At 61.1% G+C, this 18,588-nt stretch overlaps 7 protein-coding genes across 7 annotated transcripts; 4 read left to right on the top strand and 3 right to left on the bottom strand.

Moving 5' to 3' along the window:
* On the top strand, nucleotides 1-2,310 carry BXZ73DRAFT_54365 (ferric reductase NAD binding domain-containing protein; the record flags this gene model as incomplete). The annotated part of the gene is made up of 8 exons (XM_048021154.1): nucleotides 1-391; nucleotides 444-566; nucleotides 618-643; nucleotides 698-766; nucleotides 820-974; nucleotides 1,024-1,721; nucleotides 1,791-2,138; nucleotides 2,192-2,310. The coding sequence occupies 8 exons, from the start codon at nucleotides 1-3 to the stop codon at nucleotides 2,308-2,310; spliced, it is 1,929 nt and encodes a 642-aa protein (XP_047872958.1).
* A 753-nt stretch (nucleotides 2,311-3,063) lies between these two features.
* On the bottom strand, nucleotides 3,064-4,248 carry BXZ73DRAFT_106174 (uncharacterized protein; the record flags this gene model as incomplete). Its single annotated transcript, XM_048016536.1, has 5 exons — nucleotides 3,064-3,135; nucleotides 3,185-3,299; nucleotides 3,361-3,542; nucleotides 3,605-3,774; nucleotides 3,834-4,248. 5 exons carry the CDS (start codon nucleotides 4,246-4,248, stop codon nucleotides 3,064-3,066), a joined length of 954 nt encoding a protein of 317 aa, XP_047872957.1.
* Nucleotides 4,249-4,452: 204 nt separating this feature from the next.
* Nucleotides 4,453-4,877, top strand: BXZ73DRAFT_92610 (NADH dehydrogenase, alpha subcomplex, subunit 2; the record flags this gene model as incomplete). Its single annotated transcript, XM_048026417.1, has 3 exons — nucleotides 4,453-4,541; nucleotides 4,627-4,733; nucleotides 4,789-4,877. The coding sequence occupies 3 exons, from the start codon at nucleotides 4,453-4,455 to the stop codon at nucleotides 4,875-4,877; spliced, it is 285 nt and encodes a 94-aa protein (XP_047872956.1).
* Nucleotides 4,878-7,332: 2,455 nt separating this feature from the next.
* BXZ73DRAFT_92609 (class I glutamine amidotransferase-like protein) lies at nucleotides 7,333-8,170 on the top strand (the record flags this gene model as incomplete). Its single annotated transcript, XM_048026416.1, has 4 exons — nucleotides 7,333-7,395; nucleotides 7,450-7,486; nucleotides 7,538-8,013; nucleotides 8,069-8,170. 4 exons carry the CDS (start codon nucleotides 7,333-7,335, stop codon nucleotides 8,168-8,170), a joined length of 678 nt encoding a protein of 225 aa, XP_047872955.1.
* Nucleotides 8,171-10,559: 2,389 nt separating this feature from the next.
* Nucleotides 10,560-11,567, bottom strand: BXZ73DRAFT_54282 (uncharacterized protein; the record flags this gene model as incomplete). Its single annotated transcript, XM_048021144.1, has 3 exons — nucleotides 10,560-11,087; nucleotides 11,141-11,302; nucleotides 11,352-11,567. The coding sequence occupies 3 exons, from the start codon at nucleotides 11,565-11,567 to the stop codon at nucleotides 10,560-10,562; spliced, it is 906 nt and encodes a 301-aa protein (XP_047872954.1).
* Nucleotides 11,568-12,092: 525 nt separating this feature from the next.
* On the bottom strand, nucleotides 12,093-17,206 carry BXZ73DRAFT_106170 (uncharacterized protein; the record flags this gene model as incomplete). Its single annotated transcript, XM_048016535.1, has 18 exons — nucleotides 12,093-12,307; nucleotides 12,364-12,445; nucleotides 12,498-12,552; nucleotides 12,604-12,880; nucleotides 12,932-13,222; nucleotides 13,280-13,514; nucleotides 13,608-13,753; nucleotides 13,810-13,915; nucleotides 13,969-14,079; nucleotides 14,139-14,171; nucleotides 14,242-14,271; nucleotides 14,322-14,460; nucleotides 14,516-14,646; nucleotides 14,698-14,859; nucleotides 16,535-16,618; nucleotides 16,756-16,857; nucleotides 16,912-17,039; nucleotides 17,071-17,206. 18 exons carry the CDS (start codon nucleotides 17,204-17,206, stop codon nucleotides 12,093-12,095), a joined length of 2,463 nt encoding a protein of 820 aa, XP_047872953.1.
* A 186-nt stretch (nucleotides 17,207-17,392) lies between these two features.
* BXZ73DRAFT_106169 (uncharacterized protein) lies at nucleotides 17,393-17,949 on the top strand (the record flags this gene model as incomplete). Its single annotated transcript, XM_048016534.1, has 3 exons — nucleotides 17,393-17,434; nucleotides 17,605-17,870; nucleotides 17,931-17,949. 3 exons carry the CDS (start codon nucleotides 17,393-17,395, stop codon nucleotides 17,947-17,949), a joined length of 327 nt encoding a protein of 108 aa, XP_047872952.1.
* Nucleotides 17,950-18,588: the final 639 nt, after the last annotated feature.

Raw genomic sequence — 18,588 nt, 5'->3', positions numbered from 1 at the left:
ATGGGTGGCCCCCCCAGAAAGGCTCCTGTGAGCGCGGCATTACGGCCAACGCGCTACCCCCTGCAGATCTGGTGGGCCATCGCATGCTTCATCGCGATCATTGCCCTCTTCCAGTTCGCCTCTTGGGTCGCCGTCAAGCTTCGGAGCCGCGGGGCCGCCAGAACGAAGGGTACGCCGTCCGTCGATGCGGCTGAGGCTGGAGGGGCCGCGGGGCCGACGCGAGGCTTCGCGTTGCGCAACGTCCCTTCGGCGATCGTCAACGCCTACCGTGTCGTCGCTTTCAGGTGGACGATCACCGTTAAGCTCGGGTCGGTGTACACGCTCAACCTCGCCGAGGTGTTCGTCACCTGCGTGTACATCATCGCGCTCTTCACTTCGGAGTTCATCTACAGTGAGTCTTCATGGACATTTTATCTATGTCCTGTCGCTGACGATATTTACAGCCACTAACCCCAGCACCGGGAAGAAGTGGGACCCGCTATACACCGGCAACAGGGCTGGCGTTATTGCGGTGAGCCAGTTCCCCCTCATCACCGCTCTCGGCCTCAAAAACAACGTCATATCTTGTGAGTCGATGCTTTAAATCGTTCTCTCCGCCGCTGACTGTCGTCACCCAGACGTTACGGGAATCAGTTATGATAAGGTAAAGTTCATTCTCGTCGAGAGCAGACCGCGTGCTCAGTCTCCCATCCGGCAGCTCAACTACATCCACCGCATGGCCGCCCGTGTTGTATTTGTCATGCTCTGGCTCCACGCTGGAATCCGAGTGAGTAGCTGCCCTTCTTGATGACGATCCGCGGCTGATCCATGCTCCTCCAGTTCTACTTGCTCCGTCCCCAAGAGCTGGACGAGGACTGGTTCCGTCTCGGTCTGATGGCACTTGTCGCCTTCACAATTCTCATGGCCGTCTCTCTCCGCCCCGTGCGGTCGCAGCATTACGAAATCTTCTACTTCGTGCACTTCCTCATGGTCCTGTACGTGTCGTGTCCCTCCGTGTACCCGCAAACACCGACGTTCCGACAGCATCATGCTCCTCGGCGGCTACTACCACGCCGAACGGTTCAAGCTCGGCATGTGGATCTGGCCGTCGTTCCTGCTCTGGGCCCTCGACCGCTTCGTGCGCCTCGCCCGCGTCGTGTACTACAACCACCTCTACTTCGGCTTCCACAAGACAGCGCACCGGCTCGACGCCTCCGTCGAGCTCCTCTCTCCGCACTTTGTCCGCCTCCACATCCAGCGCCCCGCGCACTTCAGCTGGACCCCCGGCCAAACCGCGTTCCTCATCATGCCCACCGTCTCCTCCTTCCCACTCGAGGCCCACCCCTTCACCATCGCGTCCGTCGACAGCCGCTACCAGCTCGAGGGCGCACCCAAGACGCCCAGCCTCCCCCCGAGCCCAACCACAGAAGACAAGGCGGCGGCGGCGGCGGACCCCGACGCCGCGCCGTTCTGGAAGGAGCTCGTCTTCCTCATCAACATCCGCGGGGGCTTCACGCGCCAGCTCGCGCGCGCCGCGCAGACCGGCGCGAAGGTCAAGGTGCTCATCGACGGCCCCTACGGCTTCTCGCCCGACCTCGACGCGGACGACACCGTCGTGCTCGTCGCCGGCGGCTCCGGCGTCACCTTCACGCTCTCCACCCTCCTCGGCGTCCTCAGCCACGTCCAGACCGGGAGGAGCCGCTGCCGCCGCCTCCTCTTCGTCTGGTCTGTCCGCGACCAAGGTGCGTGCCCGTCCGCGCCCCGTGCCCCGTGCCACCGCGCGCATGCCGCTGACCTCCTCCCACCGCCAGGCCACATCGAGTGGGTGTCCACGGCGCTCGCGACGGCGCTGGAGCTCGCGCCGCCCGCGATCGACGTCGCCGTCCGGTTCTTCGTCACCGGGCGCGGCGCGCCCGCCGCGTCCGAGGCCCCCTGGGGCGAGGGCGAGGGCGAAGGCGAGGACGAGGACGACTCCGCGCGCTCCTCGACGTCCGCGGACAGCGCCGCCGAGAAGCCCCCCGCCCCCGGGAAGCCGTCCCGCGCCACCGCGGCGCTGCTGCTCCAGCACCCCGCGGTGCGCACCGCGCGGGGCCGCCCGGACCTCCGCGCGCTCCTCCGCGAGGAGGTGGACGGGAGCCGCGGGCGGACGTCCGTTACCGGTGAGTCCTACCCTCCGTCTGCGTGCGGGTGCGAGCGCTGACCGGTTTCGCAGTGTGCGGCTCGCAGGGGATGGCGCGGGACTGCCGCGCGGCGCTGCGCGTGCCGCTCGCTCGCGCGCTCGCCGGCGGCCCCAGCGTCGTCCTGCACGTCGAGTCGTTCGGGTACGCGTGAGCGCCTCTATACTTCTGCGGGACCTCGTTCTCGCCTGTCGCGGTTTCGCTGTGTCGCTGTACGATGCGGCCTCGCCAGCCGTTTGGTGTTTGGTTCCTCCTCCTCATGTCTCCTAGAATCTAGATGCCGGCCTTAGACGATGTATTTGTAGCCACCATATCCTTATCCGCAGTGGCTGTATGTTTACGTGGACACCCAAGAGCGAGGCTCCCGCTCGTGGTGAGCACATCATATTCACGATCCTCGACAGCGGCACCGCATCGCTATCTGTGAGCCGCTTCGGGACAGAGCGCCCGACGACCCTGCCTATGGGTCCCTGTGTGACCGGCTGACGGCTGGCATCTGACCACCCGCAGCGACGCCTCGGAAGCCGTCCGACGAAGCAGAGACCCACAGCTGTATGCAGGCCCGGAGCACGCCCGTGGTCCTGTTAGAGGCCAGGCGGAGCGCCTGCGCGCGGCCGATGATCGCACCCCGCGGGAACTCGCGAGCTCCCGAGTCGCAGACTCGGAATCGACGTCGAGGGTGATGGCACGGCTCGGCAGGGCTCTCGAGATCCAAAGGAGCGGGTGGGTTTGGCTGGATCGACGGGGTCCAAGAGATAAAAGTGTGCATTGCTGCGCAAAGAAACATAGCGACGACGCCAAGGGCGAATGTCTAGGGTCGGGACCTCCGTCACAGACTCCAGGATGAAGCAGAAGATGGGCCGCGGCGAGACCCTCAGGGACGGCAGAGACACAGAACGTCGAGAAGCTAAGGCGCTGCAGTCTGGCTTCGCGCCGCAGTGATCTCCAACGCCCGCTTGAGAGCGAGCTCTTTGTACCGCTGGAAGCACGACGTCAGACAGCGCATCCAAACGGACCTGCACACGCACCTCTTTCTCTTCCACAGGCAATGCATTCCACTGGTCTGCGACCTGCCGTGCAATCGACGCGAAATCCTTCTTGCCCATGAATTCCTTGTGGAGACCCTGATGCTCGGTCTTGTACCTGCGCGGCGCACGCCGAAGTTGAGCACACGGAGCGGAAACGAGAGACGGCGCCGACTGACACCAAGTACCCGCTACGGCTCGGGGCGACCCAGAGCTCCTTCTTGATCTCGCGCGGCATACTGTACTTGTGCGGAGCCTGCTTCCGCAGTGCCTTCACGAGACGCCGGTCGGCTTTGAGCATCCACTCCCTGTACTTCTGGACATACTTCGCTCTTGCTTCCTCCACAGCTGCCTTGTACGGCTATAGAAGAGCGCAGGTGGTGAGGGGACGGGCGCAGTGAGACGGACAGGGCCGGTACGTACCTGCTTCTCTGAGTCGGACATGTTGCGCCATTTTTGACCACTCTCCTTGGCCAGGGCCGCATACTCCGCCATCCCAAGGTTTGAGACGTCCGTGAGCCGAGATTTGTGGAACACCATGAAAGAGGACGACGGTTCTTTCGGCGGCAAGTACTCCTTGGGGACCTTGATCACTAGGCGTAGACCGTCAGACCGTCGTGCTCGCAAGAGAGAGCGCGGCAAGCATGCGCACCGCCCAGCTTGGTCTTCGCCAGCTTCTCCTCGAACGGCGCCGCTCGTGCTTGGGCGGCCTTGGCCTTCTTCCTCGCCCTCTCGCTGTCCGCCTTCGCCTTCGCCTTCGCCTTCGCCTTTGCTTTCACCTCCTTCGCCTTGGCCTTCTCCTCGGCCGTGAGTTTCGCCCCCGAGGTCTTGCCAGCACCGGTCTGGGCAGCCTTCCCCTTGGCTTTCCCGTCGTCCTCTTCGGCGTCGGCGCCAGTCGACGTGGCCTTCGCAGGCTCGGACACCAGCACAGTCGACGAGAACGCCCGGACAGCGAGGGGCTGGCGCGCGCTCACCGCGGCACGGAGCACCCCAGCGAACACAGCACCATTATGAGACGGCAGAGGGACGCGTGCAGCGACGCGTTGAATGAGGAGGCAGGAGAGCATGAAGACGGGAGGAGCGAAAGGAGTGCTGGACGAGGCCGCCGGCGCGACTCGTGTTGCTCCCGCTCGCGCGCCTATGCGTCGCGCGTCGCGTGGCGTAATTTGCCACGACTTGTACGCACAAAATCCAGGTTTATTCGCCGACGCCCGGGTTCCCTCAGCCTGTCGTCGTCGCTGCCGTCCACGTCCCCAGCCGCACCCCACACCATGTCTACGTTCGCGAAGGCGCTGTCCCCCGCGGTCAGGGAGCTTCGCATCCTCTGCTGCCAGACCGGTCCTGCGTCCGCCGGCACGCGGTAAGTCGCCCCCATCCCGCCTCCACCCACCTCCCTGCCCTACCGTGGAGGCTGACCGGCCGCCCCGCGCACCCTGCGCTTCCAGGCAGTTCATCACCTCGCACTACGCCACCATGAAGCAGGCGAACCCGGACCTCCCCATCCTCATCCGCCAGGCGAGCGGGACCCCCGCACGCGTGTTCGCGCGCTTCGGTGCGTCGTCCGCCTTCCTCCCCGCTATGGTGCTCACCCGCTGCGTGTGCCGCAGAGCGTGGCGTGGAGAAGCACGTCGAGGTCGAGGGCCTGTCGTCCGCGGACGTCGCGGCGCGTGTGTCGCAGCTCGTGGGCTCCGCGTGAATGGGGATGGGACGCCGTACGTGTGGTAGAACTCGCTTTCAATTGAGCTTTCGCGTTTGCTTGCCATGGGAAGCGAGGGGGACTTGCAAGTGCCTGAGACGAAGAAGAGGACGGGGTTGAGGCCTTGAGGGCTGTCCGGTACGCTTGCTCGTTATGCCCCTCCCGTTACCGTCGAAGAGACGTTGCAGTAGAGGCGGGTGCTGGCGGGGTCTACGAAGGTGCCCTCACCTCCTAGAAGGTTTTTTGTTGGAGGTGAGAGGTGTGTATGGTCCATGACAACGTGGCGTCTGTAACTTCGTATGCTGCGTGCACGAAGTTGTACACCGGCCTTGGTTGTCGGGGGTCGAAGGTACAACTACAGCTTCGGGGAATAACGGTGTCGTACCTACCAATGGCATCAACTTGGTGGTGACAAATAACTCGTTCGTCCGTGCATACAATATAAAGAGCTTACATATGATCTACAGAAAACTCCTTTCGAGGCTGATTCTCGGCACGGCATTCACCTCAACCTGACGAAGCGCACCACGCGGTTTATAAGCATATCACAGGCATACAAGTAACAGCACTAGTCATCTGTCGTGGCGGCAGTCAGTCCCTCACAAAGAGGTCACAGTCCCAGCACTCTCCCCAACGCGTCAACGCGTCACCCCTGCCATCGCCCGAGGAGACACCCTGACGGGCCGCCTAGGCGTGGCTTGTACGGTATGGAGCACCTCTCGCCGGTGGAACGAGGAGAACGCGCGCGGCGCAGGCTCCGCTCATCGCTACCAGGTTAGTATGACCGACATACAGTATTCGCGCCCGTCCCCCGGCTATCGCCTTTCATGTAACTGCCTGATATACATCGAGCCCTCCGAATGGTCGTCGTTAGGGCAGAGCAAAGAGCTTGCACGTTTGCTTGCCTGCCCGCCAGCTCTCCGAGGCCATCAACTCTCTGTACTACTGGTGCGCCATCGACCCCTCCTTGACTCCGTATCACTACCACCTTGAGGGCGCCTATATGGCCCGTCCGCGACGTTGACGACCGCGGGGCTTCTACACTACCAAACCCCTCACAATTTCCTCCGGCATTCCCTTGGCACTTATCTGTCAAGTTATCGGCACATCGTGCACTGTCACCCCCACCGATACCGACCACCGACCACCAAACCTGTCCCTCACCTCATCGTCCCAGCCGGAGACAAGCTGAGCACACCCCATCCTCCAAGCCCACCGGGCTGTCGTTGTCACACGCCGCTGATTCGTTGGGACTGGTAGCTGCGAAGGTATCCGACTAAGGGTGGCCACTGGAAGATCACTACGTAGTACGGCCGTCCACCAAACACCTCACACCAACGTCCACTCGCCGGAGATCCCTCGTCGGGGATGTATACGGGCAGTACGGATACGTCCAAACAAGCTAGGTCATTGGTCGGTCAGGATCCTGGAGGCACTCCTTTCAAGTTTGTTTCTCTCTCTCTCCACCTCCTCGGATGATGTCACGTTGCATGTTAGACATGGAAGCGCGCATGGTGCGCGCACGACGTGGAAAGACCGCTCAGTGGCACATGTGATGAGCAATCAGCCCTTAGATGTAGAACCACAGGCTGAGAGTACCCACACCTGTACTCCGTGTGCCGGATATAAATGATTGACCAACAAAAACCCTCCAGAAACCCAGGTGCCTCGTTTTGACCTCACACCTTACCGTCCGGTTCACCTGCGGATGATGAGAAGTGCTTTATGGCGAATTCCATGCAGTGCACTACGAGTAGCATCAACATACTTATCAGAAGAAGCTCTCCTCCATCCCTGCAGTGCTGCAAGGATCCGGGGGTGGTGTTCCTCGGGTGAGTCTTGAGACCGTCGCAGGTGCGTTAGATCCACGCCTATAGCGGGGATACAACACGAGGGTAGCGACGATGGTGATAGTAAGACTAGCGTAGCGTATGCCGGAGACTCGTGCCTATAGTAGTGACCCTAACCCAGGACCGAGTCGTGACAAGCGCCGTGCTGCGCCAAGTCACTCGGTGTTTTCGTTTCGACACCTAGATGCCCTAGTCATCCTTGGGGGCCCGAAAGTTGACGTTGAAACCCGATATGCGGTAGCCCCGTAGACAGGACAAGCATACTTATGACATATGTGCGGAATCTCCGTCCGGAGAGCGGCAGCGTCGGGCCTCCCAGCCTCTGATTGGCTGTTCTCCCACAGGTCCGTTCGGCATTTCCTGATATGGGGCTTACTTCAGCAAATGCGAATACGTTGACATCCCGTGTCCGCTCGGGGGATCGCCAAACGGTGGATTCTCAAGCACTCCTCGCGGGTTCCCAGCAGGGTGGCCGGTCGGATGCCTTACTCCCATGTGCAATTCTCGCCCTCGACGAAGTATAAAGGAGAAGAGGCCAGCTGCGGGCTCTGCACCACTCCACTTCTCGACCTCTTCAGCCTCTCCACAGCATAACCACAATCTAAATGGCCAAGCGTGTTCTCTTCGTTTTCAGCTCCGCTGCTGAGACCTTCACGGGTCACCCCGCGGTACGAACATTACCCACCCTGCCTCTTGCTCACTTCTAACGCGTCTACTTCTAGGGATGGTACCTCCCAGAAGCCGCACACCCCTACTACGGTGAGTGTCTGTCCGACATCGGACAGACACAGTATCTCACCGCTCCCGCAGTGCTTTCGCCCAAGTACGAGATCGACTTCGCCTCCCCCAAGGGCCCCAACCCGCCCGTCAACCCGCAGTCTATCGAGCTCTTCTCCGCCGACAAGACCTTCCTCGAGGACCCCGCGGTGCAGGCGAAGCTCGCGGGGTGCAAGACCCTCGCGTCCGTCGACGCCGCCGACTACGCCGCCGTCTTCTACGTCGGCGGGCACGGGCCCGTGATCGACCTCGCGACCGACCCGGCGAACGCGGCGCTCGCGAGCGCGTTCTTCCGCGCGGGGAAGCCGACGAGCGCGGTGTGCCACGGCCCGGGCGCGCTCGTCGGCGCGACGGACGCGGCGGGCGCGAGCGTCTTCAAAGGCCGGCGGGTGACGGGGCTGTCGAACCGCGAGGAGGAGGCGCTGGACGCGGTGAAGCACGTTCCGTTCCTGCTCGAGGATAGGATGAAGGAGCTCGGGGGCGTGTACGAGTGCGCGGAGCTGTTCGGGGTGAGTTCGTGTGCGATGACCGTGTGGGGTGGGCGGTGCTGACGGGGTTGTGCAGGTTTGCGTCGTCGTCGACGGGAACTTGATCACGGGCCAGAACCCGGCGTCGGGGAAGGGCGTCGGTGAGGCTCTGGACAAGCTGCTCTCCGCGAGCGCGTGAGGGAGAAACGACGAATGATTGCTCTGCATACTAGATTTCTCAGGGTCGGATGCATGTGCGGATTTACCATACCAATCCAAACAGTTCGACAGGTCACAACCCAAACATGGCTTGAGGGGCCTGCATTAATACAGCCTTACCAATATCGATAGGCTATTTTCGTGCAGAAGTGCGAGGAAGTAGGGCCTGTTCAAACGTTCAGTCCTAAGGTGGGCCCGGGTTAGCGCGCGTGTGGCGCCCCCACCGCACCGCCCGCGACTGCTTGCGCGCACTGTGCGTGATGCCCCGTACGCACTGCGACGTACGTCTACGCACATGCCGACGGCCGCCCTGTGGCTTTTCTACACGCATGCCTTTGTTTTTTTACGATCATCACCACCCAGCTACACGGCCAGCGGGAAAATGAGCCGGGGGATGGCGCTGGGCGTGTGAAACGTAGGCTTACTGGACTGATGGCACGGAGGTGATGCTGCGTGCCAACTGAGTTCAGATCAGCCGGGATGAAACTCCGTTCACACTCCAGGGCGGGGAGGCGGGTGCGGGCAGATATGGGCGTGCGGGTGAAGGAGGGTGTGCGGGCGCGGGCGGGCAGGCGCAGGCAGGCAAGGCGAAGGCGGGCAGCGCGAAGGCGGGGGGAGAGCAGAGCGGAGGTGGGCGACACGGATGCGCGCAAGGCGAGGGAGGCGCGGGAGGTGGGCGACGTGGGTGGAGGGCAGCGCAGAGAAGAGCGAGGCGGGCGGAGGAGCGCGGTTTGGAGGTGGTGCAGACGCACCGAGAACACTTTGAGGCTCACGCTGGAGATCGCAGCTGCCTAGCCGAGCATGAGCGGGAACCCAACCGTGTTTGTGTTCTTCAAGCTATCAACAAAAAGTCCGGCGATGGTGAAGCTTTGAAGTTCGCCTGGGTGTCAAACGCGCCCCGGCCGAGGCCGTCGCACGATCGGAAGGCACGTTGAGGGTCACGCTGGTGGCATGTTTGTTGGCGTTTTTTGGCAGGCAATGTCGGCGCTGTGGGCGAAGGTGGGCGATGTGGGCGAGGGCGAGACGGGGATGGTGACGGCGGCGCGGGCGAGGTGGAGAGACGACGGCGGCGACACAGCGGCGGGACGGACAGCGCGGACGAGACGGGAACGTTGCGGGCGAGACGGGCGAGGTGGGGTGAGACGAGGATGACGAGGGCAAGGGCAAGTGCAACGCGGGAGACGCGTGCAACGCGGGGGCTGTGGCAAGGTCGGGGCAGCAGGCCAAGTGGGCGATGCGGGCGCGACGAGGGCGCAAGGCGGGAGACAATGCGGGGGAGGGCGATGCGGATGAGAGCGACGAGGGCGTGTGGGCGACGAGGGGAAGGCGGATGACGCGGCGACGTGGGTGAGGGCAACGCGCACGGCCGAGACTGGTGGAGGCGAGGCCGGCGACGCAGACGTGGGCGAGAAGGCGGGCGAGGACGCGCGCAATGCGGACGAGTGTGAGCGCGAGACGGGCAAGGACGTCGGCGCGGGGGGCGGGGAGAACTCACCGGAGGATCGAGGCCGCGGGTGCTCACCCACCGCGACCCGACGACGCAACCCCTGATATTAATCTCCCGCCTCCTCCTCCTCCTGGGCTTGAGAACGGCCGCGCGCGCGAGCGCGATGAGGCAAGGGCGACGCGGGCTCCACGGCAACGGCCGCGCGGGGGAAAGGGTGGGCGAGGGCGTGGTGGGTGGTAGCGCGCGACGAGCGCGTCGGGCGCGTTGGTCACGACGATGAGGGGCGCTGGCGTGCCAGTGCCGCGTGCGCCACGAGTGTATACACCCTAGTTATTGTCCTAGAAATTGCATTGGTTTTTTAATGGATTGGTTTGTTGCGTGTCGGAATCAAGCTACAACAGCGACCTGGGATTACAGTCTCCCAGTCGCGTGTTTGAACTCCCGGTTGCCTGGTTTTCGGTGTCTGATTTGGTCTGGAGTAGTGTCCCGCAGGCAGAACCAGACAGAACATTACTGATCGGCGCCGCCTGTAGGTGAAACACGAGGAACCAGGAGGAACCTTGCGCTTGAGCGGGCTTGGACACCCCCGGAGGCTGATTCTTGTTGAGGAGCATGTCAATCGAGGGTTAAGACGATATGAGTGACTATATGCGCTTTGGTGCGCGTGGACGCGGAGTGAGGAAAGGAAATAAGCAGACCTCGGCGCGCTTTCCACATCCGGCGTCCATGCTTAGCAGGCACCAGTTCGACCGAGCGCTCAATCCGAACGACACTCTTTGCCCCAGGAGAAGCTACATTGACATCGAACACGACCAACAAGTACAGGGGAACGTGGCGTACAGACCGGAGAACTACATTAAAATCATACAACCCATCCTTGGCCTGGGACCAGAGCATGCCGATCCCGACAGTCCAGCAAGATCTAACGGGCGCCGGAGTGTTCAAGGCCTACAGTCGCGACATACTTCTCGATGTTCTCATCCGCCGTTCCATCCCAGCTCGTGTTCTCGAGCGTGCACGCACGCCACGTAGGCATCTTGCGCTGAGCTGCCAGGATGTCCGCGATCGCGTCGTTGATGTGGGGGAGAGGACGGCTCGTTGAGGACTCGGACATTCCGCCCGAGCCTGAGGCCATGGGCGCAGGCAGCTGCGCTGTGCGCGCCGGGGTACGGCGAGTGGGACGTGGCGGACTGGGGCGAGCGAAATGACCTGGCCCACCGTCCGTGCGCAAGATACCAGTGGACGAGATCCAGTCTGCCCACTTGATGTCGTCCGGGCAGTCTGGGGTGGTGTTGCGGAATGGGTAGCGGCCACGGACACGCCATTCCTGGATGACGAAGAGGCTAGGGATAGGGGAGTACCGGTCTTGGGGGTCCAGGGCGATCGCCTTGTAGTGCAGATGCACGAACTCGATGAACTCAGCATAGTTTATGAAGACGAAGCGAGCGCGCTATGTCGAGAACATTGGCTCAGTACGGCATGTAGGGTAAAACCCAAACACACCTGCATATCGCCGTCAGGACCAGGGACGAAGCGGATGAAGAACTGATGGCTGTCGAAGGCGATGTGGTGGGTTGCGCATAACATGAGGCCGTTGCGCTGCTCATGCTTGACCGAGATTTTTGCGTTTTCAGGGAGCCATTCGTGCTCGTCGAGCTCTGCCCACTACAGGCAGTGGTTGGCATGATTATGGCAGCGATCATAAGCGACTTACAGTGTCACTTTCGACCTTGGGGATGATATGGGCGTGATGCAATGCCATTCTGCTTCCGCAGACTACGCAGCGCTGGATTCCTAGGAATATGTCTCGGATATCAAGTCCGGTGTCGAATGCGGTGGTGTTGGAGGCGTCAGTGAGAGCTTGTACTCCGGGTTGGAAGCCATGGGGTAGTGCGGCAAGAGGGAGCGGAATGGTCGGGAGTCCAGGCATATCGCAAAGTGAAGAGCGACGCTAAAGACGAGGATGGGAGAAGGGCGAGTGGCGGGGCCTGCACTGGGCAGCTAGCATACACGCTCCGAGCAAATATTTCGCACTCCGCCAGAGCTCCGCGCACGTGAAACCTGCTCGATCACAACTCCAAGGTACGCGCGCGTACCGGCGAACACAAGGACGGCGGACTTTTCGGACTTATCAAACGACTCAGGTAACAATTCCATATGGTGTGTCACTCGCCAGGCGATGTATGCTACAAAACATTGGGCGTACAAGAAAACGACATGCACGGTCTCGAGCAGTGATGCAGTGGTGTAGAAGACAACAAGATGTGGTATGTACGTGATGGGTAACCAGATGGTGTGAATTTCGTCTAGAATGCTATCCAAAGGCTGTCCGTGTCAACGCCGGTGAGATTGAAGAAAGCGCACTAGGCTACTGCGATGTCGGCTCGAGCGAGTCCGGCTTGAAACGCAGCCGAGCGAGGAGCACACTTGACCACCCGCCGTTGTTGCCGTACGTCTATATCTTGGGCGTGTACTGGTGTGTGACCTGGGGCTCGTCGTCGTAGTGCGGGTCGCCGCCCAGGAAGGAGGCCGTGAGGTCAGACGAGGACCTAAATTCGCCCCACGGCTGGCCGGTGCGCATCGCCGAGAAGACATTGAACTCGACTTGGCTGTCGGGGTGGTCATGGCTCACAAAGAGCGCGTAATCCTGCGCCTCGAGAGTGCCAATAACTACGAGAGTTCGTCGGCTCGCATCCTCCTCCGATGAAATTGAGATGGTGACGCACCAAAGTGCAAGTCCTCTTGTGAGATGTGATGCTCCGCGCCGTACAGCTTGAGGATGTCGTCGACGTTGGCCTTAAGCCATTTCTTTGGCGTCGCGAGGTCGTCAATGTACCGATACACTGTCGACTCCGTGAACAGATGCGCAGCCTTGTGCCCAGCGCGCAGCGCGCAGCGGAGTCGCGTAACGACGACTATCGACGCAGTCAGCCAACGTGTAAAACCTGAGCGACGCGAACACTCACGAATACTTGGCTTCCCCAGCGCGCGTGCGCGTGCTTGTCAACCACGACTGGATGAGGTCCATCCCGCGCTGCGCGACGTCCCGCTTGTCCTGGCGTTGACTGCCAAGATTGACGTGCCCATACCCGTACAGCGACGGTATATCGCGGGCGAGCCCACCCGAGGTCTTCATCGGCTCGAACGCGTTGAACAAAGTGATGAACTCTCCGCCGGTAGCTTCGCAACGGTATCCAGCTGCTCCAATGGCTATTTGCCCAGGTGACCATAGTAGCAGCGTGACTGAGAGGGAAGATCAGCAAACGCCAAGTAATGAAGCGACAGACGACTCACGAGACGGATGGAACTCGTGCTGCAGCAGCATCCGGTAACGCCGTTCATCGCGCACGTTCTGCGCTAGCTCGTCGGGCGGCGGCGGCGAAAGGTGTCGCGGGTACTCTATCCGTTCAAACTGGCTGTCGTGCAGCGACGAGGACGCGCGGCTGCTGCTCCGGCTCGGATCCTGATCGACGCGCTCCCCGTGGCCGTCACGCAACATCTCGGAAGACATCTCGGTGGCGGTCATGAACGAGACGTCCGTTGACGGTGCGGACCCAACCTCGACAAAGGATGCAGTAGTGTCAGCTGCAAAGCCAAAACACCGTCAGCGGGGCACCACGCAACCACAGAAATACAACATACGCGGAAGAAGCGGAAGAGGGATCGGGTGCATGTTAGGCGATTTGCGCGTCTTGAGGTGCTCCAACTCTGTCGGGCGTGGCGCGGGCGACTCCTTCAAGTCCAATCCGTAGACAGAACGCAGCTGCTGTACTTGTTTGTCCACCTTCTCGAACGACGGGCGGAGACCCCAGTCGCGATGCCAGCAGAGACCGAGGATCTCAGATAGCTGGGACGACCACACGCGGAGCAGGAGGAGCTCGGGGCGCATATTCTCATCTGCACAACATCACGTAAACATAGTGGAAATGGCATAAGGATATGTGGACTTGCGAAGGACAAAGTACCGTACAGCGTCGTCGTCCGCCATCGACCAAGGTAGCGCGCCCTTGGTAAGGAGTTCGACACAGGTGATCGCGAACGCATACAAATCCACCGCCTGCGTAAGTCCACTCAGGCCTGCCATGAGCTCCGGCGCCTGCCATCGCAGAGTCCCATCTGCGAAAGAGTCTGCGTCAGCGGTGGACACGCCGCGGAAACCCGCCGATACTCACGAGGGAGGGGCAACCCGCTGACCCCGTACGCCTCTGTCTTCATTTCACTCTGGCCAAAGTCCGGGATGACACAGTGATGGCGGTCATTCACGAGGACGTTCGCGGCCTAGTCGCTTGATCCGTCAGCTCACATGTCACAGAAGCGAAGGTTCTACGCACCTTCAGATCGCCGTGCAAGACGCCCTTCGCAATCTCGTGGATCATCTTCAGTAGATCCACGCCGTCGAGGGACGAAAGGCCCTTGAGGTACTGCCATGCTTCAGGTAGGGGCTGACAAAGAACCAGGGCGGATCACTCGATGCCGACGAAGCACCCAGCAGCTCAAGAACGTTGGGGTGTTGCAGCGTCTTCCATATCGCGGTCTGCCGATTGAATTCAAGAGGCGAGGTGGGCCGCGGTGTCGGCCTGACGTTGTTTCTCGGCGGCGAGGACCTGCTTGAGAATCCGGATCTGGATTGAAGTCTGCACCGGAGTTCAGTATTCACGGTTCCGAGGTTGAAGGAAAAAATGACGTTGAACATCGTGAGCGCGTCCGTGATGCTGTTGTGACACCCCGACAGACTGCGCGCGATCTCATCCCGCTGGAGATAGCGCTTGATGAAAGGTCGACGGGCCTGCTTGAAGAGGAAGCGGTGAACCTCTTTGTACGACCTGCTCGAATAGCGTCAGCAGAAGCGCATACAGAAGCCACGCGCGCGGGACTCACTCGACCAGGCGGTTCAATGGCGGGCGCAGTTCGATGCTGACGTCATCTCCAGCGTCCGAGATTTCCTCTCGGATCGAGATGAGGACCGTCGCGCATCGTTCGGTGAGACAGAGGCAAGCGAGGCGGTTTATCTACGCGAAAGTCAGCGCACGAAGACGGTGAACATGTCAAACTACACTGACGTCAACCATCTGAAGGGCGTCCCAGATTCCGAGCAGCGTGCGCGCCGCCTCTTCGAGCCCCGGGATCGGCGCGAAGCGGAGCAAGTCCGTGCTCAACTCCAGCAGCTCGTGTCCTATCTCTTCAGCCCAGCCTAAGACGTTAACGAGTGCCTCCGCGACGTACTGGAACAAGGCGTCAGTCAGTACTTATGCATGATCCGGTAACAGTATGGTAGTGATTTGAGCAGCGCACATAGCGACCCTAACGCCGCATGCAACCACTTCAAATTCAAAATTTCGCGCCCGCGCGACGCACGGACCGGTGCGCAAAAACTTCACAGGTCGACGCTGCCTCTTCGAATTCTATCCGAGTCTGCGCGGATGAAACCCAAAGAGACGCGCAGCCCAGGAAGCCCACAAGGGGACGCTACCATGCGTACCGAACGGCCAGCGGTTCGTGCGACGTCACCAGCTGCGCCCCCACGCGCGGGCCGAAGCCGTAGAAGATGGTAACGCGACAGGTCGTGCGATGGCAACAGAGAACAACGCATGAGCGTCCCCTTGTTGCGCTCCGAGGGGGGAAAACGGACATGGGTAGACGTGGGGTTGCAGGGGGAGTGGAGACACAGAGCGCGTTGAACGCCAGAAGAGTGCTCACCTCGCGCGTGCCCAAGTAGCCCTCGCTCTGCTCAGCGGGCACGACCTGCTTCTTTCCCTCGCGCGCCACGGCCCGAGCGAGATCTCCCTGGAGGTGCACCAGCTCGTCGACTCTCCGTGCGGCGGCGTCTCGGCTCCTCCACGCGTTCCTTTGAGTGGTTGCCGGAAAGCGCGGATGTCGCGGATGGGGCTCTTGGAGCGCCCTCTATTTGTGTGGGCATCGGAGGACGCGCGCGAAGGCGAGCGGAAGTCCGCCGACGCGAGTCCGAGGGTGTCCGTTGAGGAGGAGAGCGACGGAGGGACTGAGTTCGAGACGACGCGGGTGATGGAGGAGGAGGAGGAGGTTGGTGAATTGAGCCGTGTGAACACCGCTGGAAGCGCCGAGGAATCCCGCTTAGACAAACCGGCCCGGTGCATGCACCGTCCGGCCCACCCTGTGGGTATCCCTCCATCAGCAAAACGGGGGATTCGAAGATAATGCATCGCAGTGCGTGATCAACGGCCGTATTGCATGGTAAGTAATCGCAAGACAGATCACGTATGACAGGGTGGTAGCCGTAGACGGCCATCGGTCGTCTGGCATGGCAATCTACCGCCTTCTAGACGCCGGTTGGTCGGACAATTGTCTTCTCCCGCCGCACAATGTAATACATGAGGGGGCCGATGGCAATACACGAGGGAGACAATGGCAATACCTGGCTGCACGCATTGTAGTTGTCCGACCATACACAAGGGGCGACATGGTAATCTGACACAATGATTTTAGACCCTTGTCATATGTTGGGATGTAAGACCGCATTTTGTAGCACACAGGTTGCCGCTGGTTGGATAGTGGTCGATTAAAACACGCATTAATCATTCAGAAGAACCTATCGGATCATGGAAAATATAATACGAGACTACTGGAGATGTGGAGACACAAGAACGAAAGTGAATCACGAGCTTTCCGCACTTTGAACATACATGATTACATCTGTAAAATGAGACGGTGAGCGAGTGCTGCCGTAGACAAGTGCATACCATACATACCTGTCAATCGTCGCCTGACGCGTCGCCGACAGGCTCCTCGGTGTCCCAGGTCTCCTCTTTGCTGTCACTCTCTTCGAGCATCTGATCGCCTGTGGTCGGGGGACAGTCTGCATCGGAAGCGAACCTGCAAAATACGTCAGAAGACGCCCGAAGACGTGACCGAGGAGCTCACCAAAGCAGCAGTAGCGACGACGGAGTACAGCCTGAAGCTGTTGGCGTCCATGGCCGTCCCCTCCGCAACGGACTTCTGGCCCGGCTGCTTCCAAGTTCCGAGTGAGTAACCCACCCGCATCGCCGCAGATCGCAGCCGCCGGGTTGCCGTACAAGGCCTTGTAAGCCTGCTAACAATATGCAACTGTCAATTAAGATGTATGGTAAAAAACCGACGCTTACCTTGAGTATCAACTGGCCCGGGGCAGGCGGGCGGGCGCCGTTGAGGAGCCCTTTACGAGCTCGTGGCTTGGTCGGGTCGACCTCACTCAAACTCTCGCTGTTCTACATTCAGAGAATGCACGACGAGGGGGCGACGAGGACCATCGGCACGAGGACCTGGTGCATTGGCTGAGCGGCAGGGGCGGGATGTGGCTCTCCTTCGAGAGGCTCGACCGGAGCAGGGTGCTTGCCGTGAGTCCGACCGGAGGCACCAAGGGCAGCCTGATCGCACGATTGGACCTCAGCTAGACACATTTGAATGAATGGGCTACGTACCGATGTGCGCCTGATCCCATTCTCTGAACCACCTGCCACCCGGGGACCGGGTGTGGTGGAACCCGGTCGCCGTGTCCGACTCGCCCCAGGCGTTGCATACACGTGCAGTCTGTGAGAGGCTGGGGAACTTGACCATGATCAGATGAGAGGAGGAGAGGGAGAGGGAGATATCGCACCAGGTATGTGCTCTTCATATACCTGACTGTGAGGCGAGTGGCATCGGGAGCGACGATGGCGGTTGCGGGAGACGTTCAGTAGACGCGCAGCTCGCGCCGAAGCGTCTTGTTTGCCCTATTGTCTGCGCGGGCGCTGATCGCGCGCAATGGCCCCCACTTCCATCTATCATGAGTGCAATCAGATCATGGTAAGTCTTGGACTCGGACTATTCTCCGTTTCCGACCGCCCCCGCCCCGACTCGACCGCCGCCTCCGCGCACACCGACGGCACGCCCCGCCCCCGCCCCCGCCGCGCTTCGACCGCTGGGCGCTCCCGCGCCTCGCCGCGCTCGTCCTCCTGCTCGTCACGCGCGTCCAGCCGGGCGTGCTCCGCGCGCACCGTGCCGCGCTCACCTACCTCGAGTTCCGCGACCACACGGAGATGGGCCCCCGCGACGACGAGCACGAGGACGGCGCGTCCGGCTCCGCCTCCCCCGTGTCCGCCACCTCGTTTTCGAGGGCCGCGAGAACGACGTCTCGACTCTCGGACGCGGACCACCTCCCGCCCCACCCGAACCTCGCCTTCGTCGACGTCTGGGTCTCCACCCCGCGCCGCGCACTCGCCTATCGCCCCCACGCCCGCCTGTGCGCATGCTCGAGCCCCGTGTCGAGGATGTGCACGGAATGTACAACACCGTGCCTCAGGGATGTGCAATATATATAATGTGCCTACCAGTATTCCCACCCCACCATACGTTACCATACATGTCAAACCCTCGTCTTGCAGACGTTGGTCCATCTCCCATATGCCATGATCTGCAAGCAATAGTAGAGCAGATAATTGATTGTCATGTATTACCATCAGCCGTCCAGCAGACAAAAGACGGCAAGTCCTTATCAGGAAGCGCCAAGCGCGGTCAGACGCCCCGATGCGTGGCAAGAAGATACGCCCTTTGCTGATGTCTTGCCCACACCGCGTTGCAAGAGGACAACTGCTGAATGAAAACCCAGAGAGGTGCCCCCTTACGCAGCAGTGCAGGCCGCCCACACCGTCGCGTTCCCGGGCCAGCGCCAGACGCTATGCGCTCAACATCCGGCACAGTTGCACGACGATATGAGCGAAGCATGTGTATGTTAGGTAGTGTAATACAGTGCCAGTGTGCTATTGCCTTGGCAACCGCATGTCCACCTGCTCGCGGCACGCATACGTGTAGTCTAACCACTCCGCTACATAACCTGTCCAACGCCCCATCCGTCATCAGTCAGAGTGTAAGGAATCTCGCTCCGACCTGCTTTCCTCTCCACTCCCCAAGGTCGCCGTATTCATCCATGACATCCTCAAGCCGGGGATCGATGGAGGTCG

Source organism: Epithele typhae (assembly GCF_022376455.1).
Source record: "Epithele typhae strain CBS 203.58 chromosome Unknown BXZ73scaffold_78, whole genome shotgun sequence".
Lineage (NCBI taxonomy): Eukaryota > Fungi > Basidiomycota > Agaricomycetes > Polyporales > Epitheliaceae > Epithele > Epithele typhae.
The sequence above is the reverse complement of the archived record's forward strand: the minus strand, read 5'-3'. Positions and strand labels throughout refer to the sequence as shown.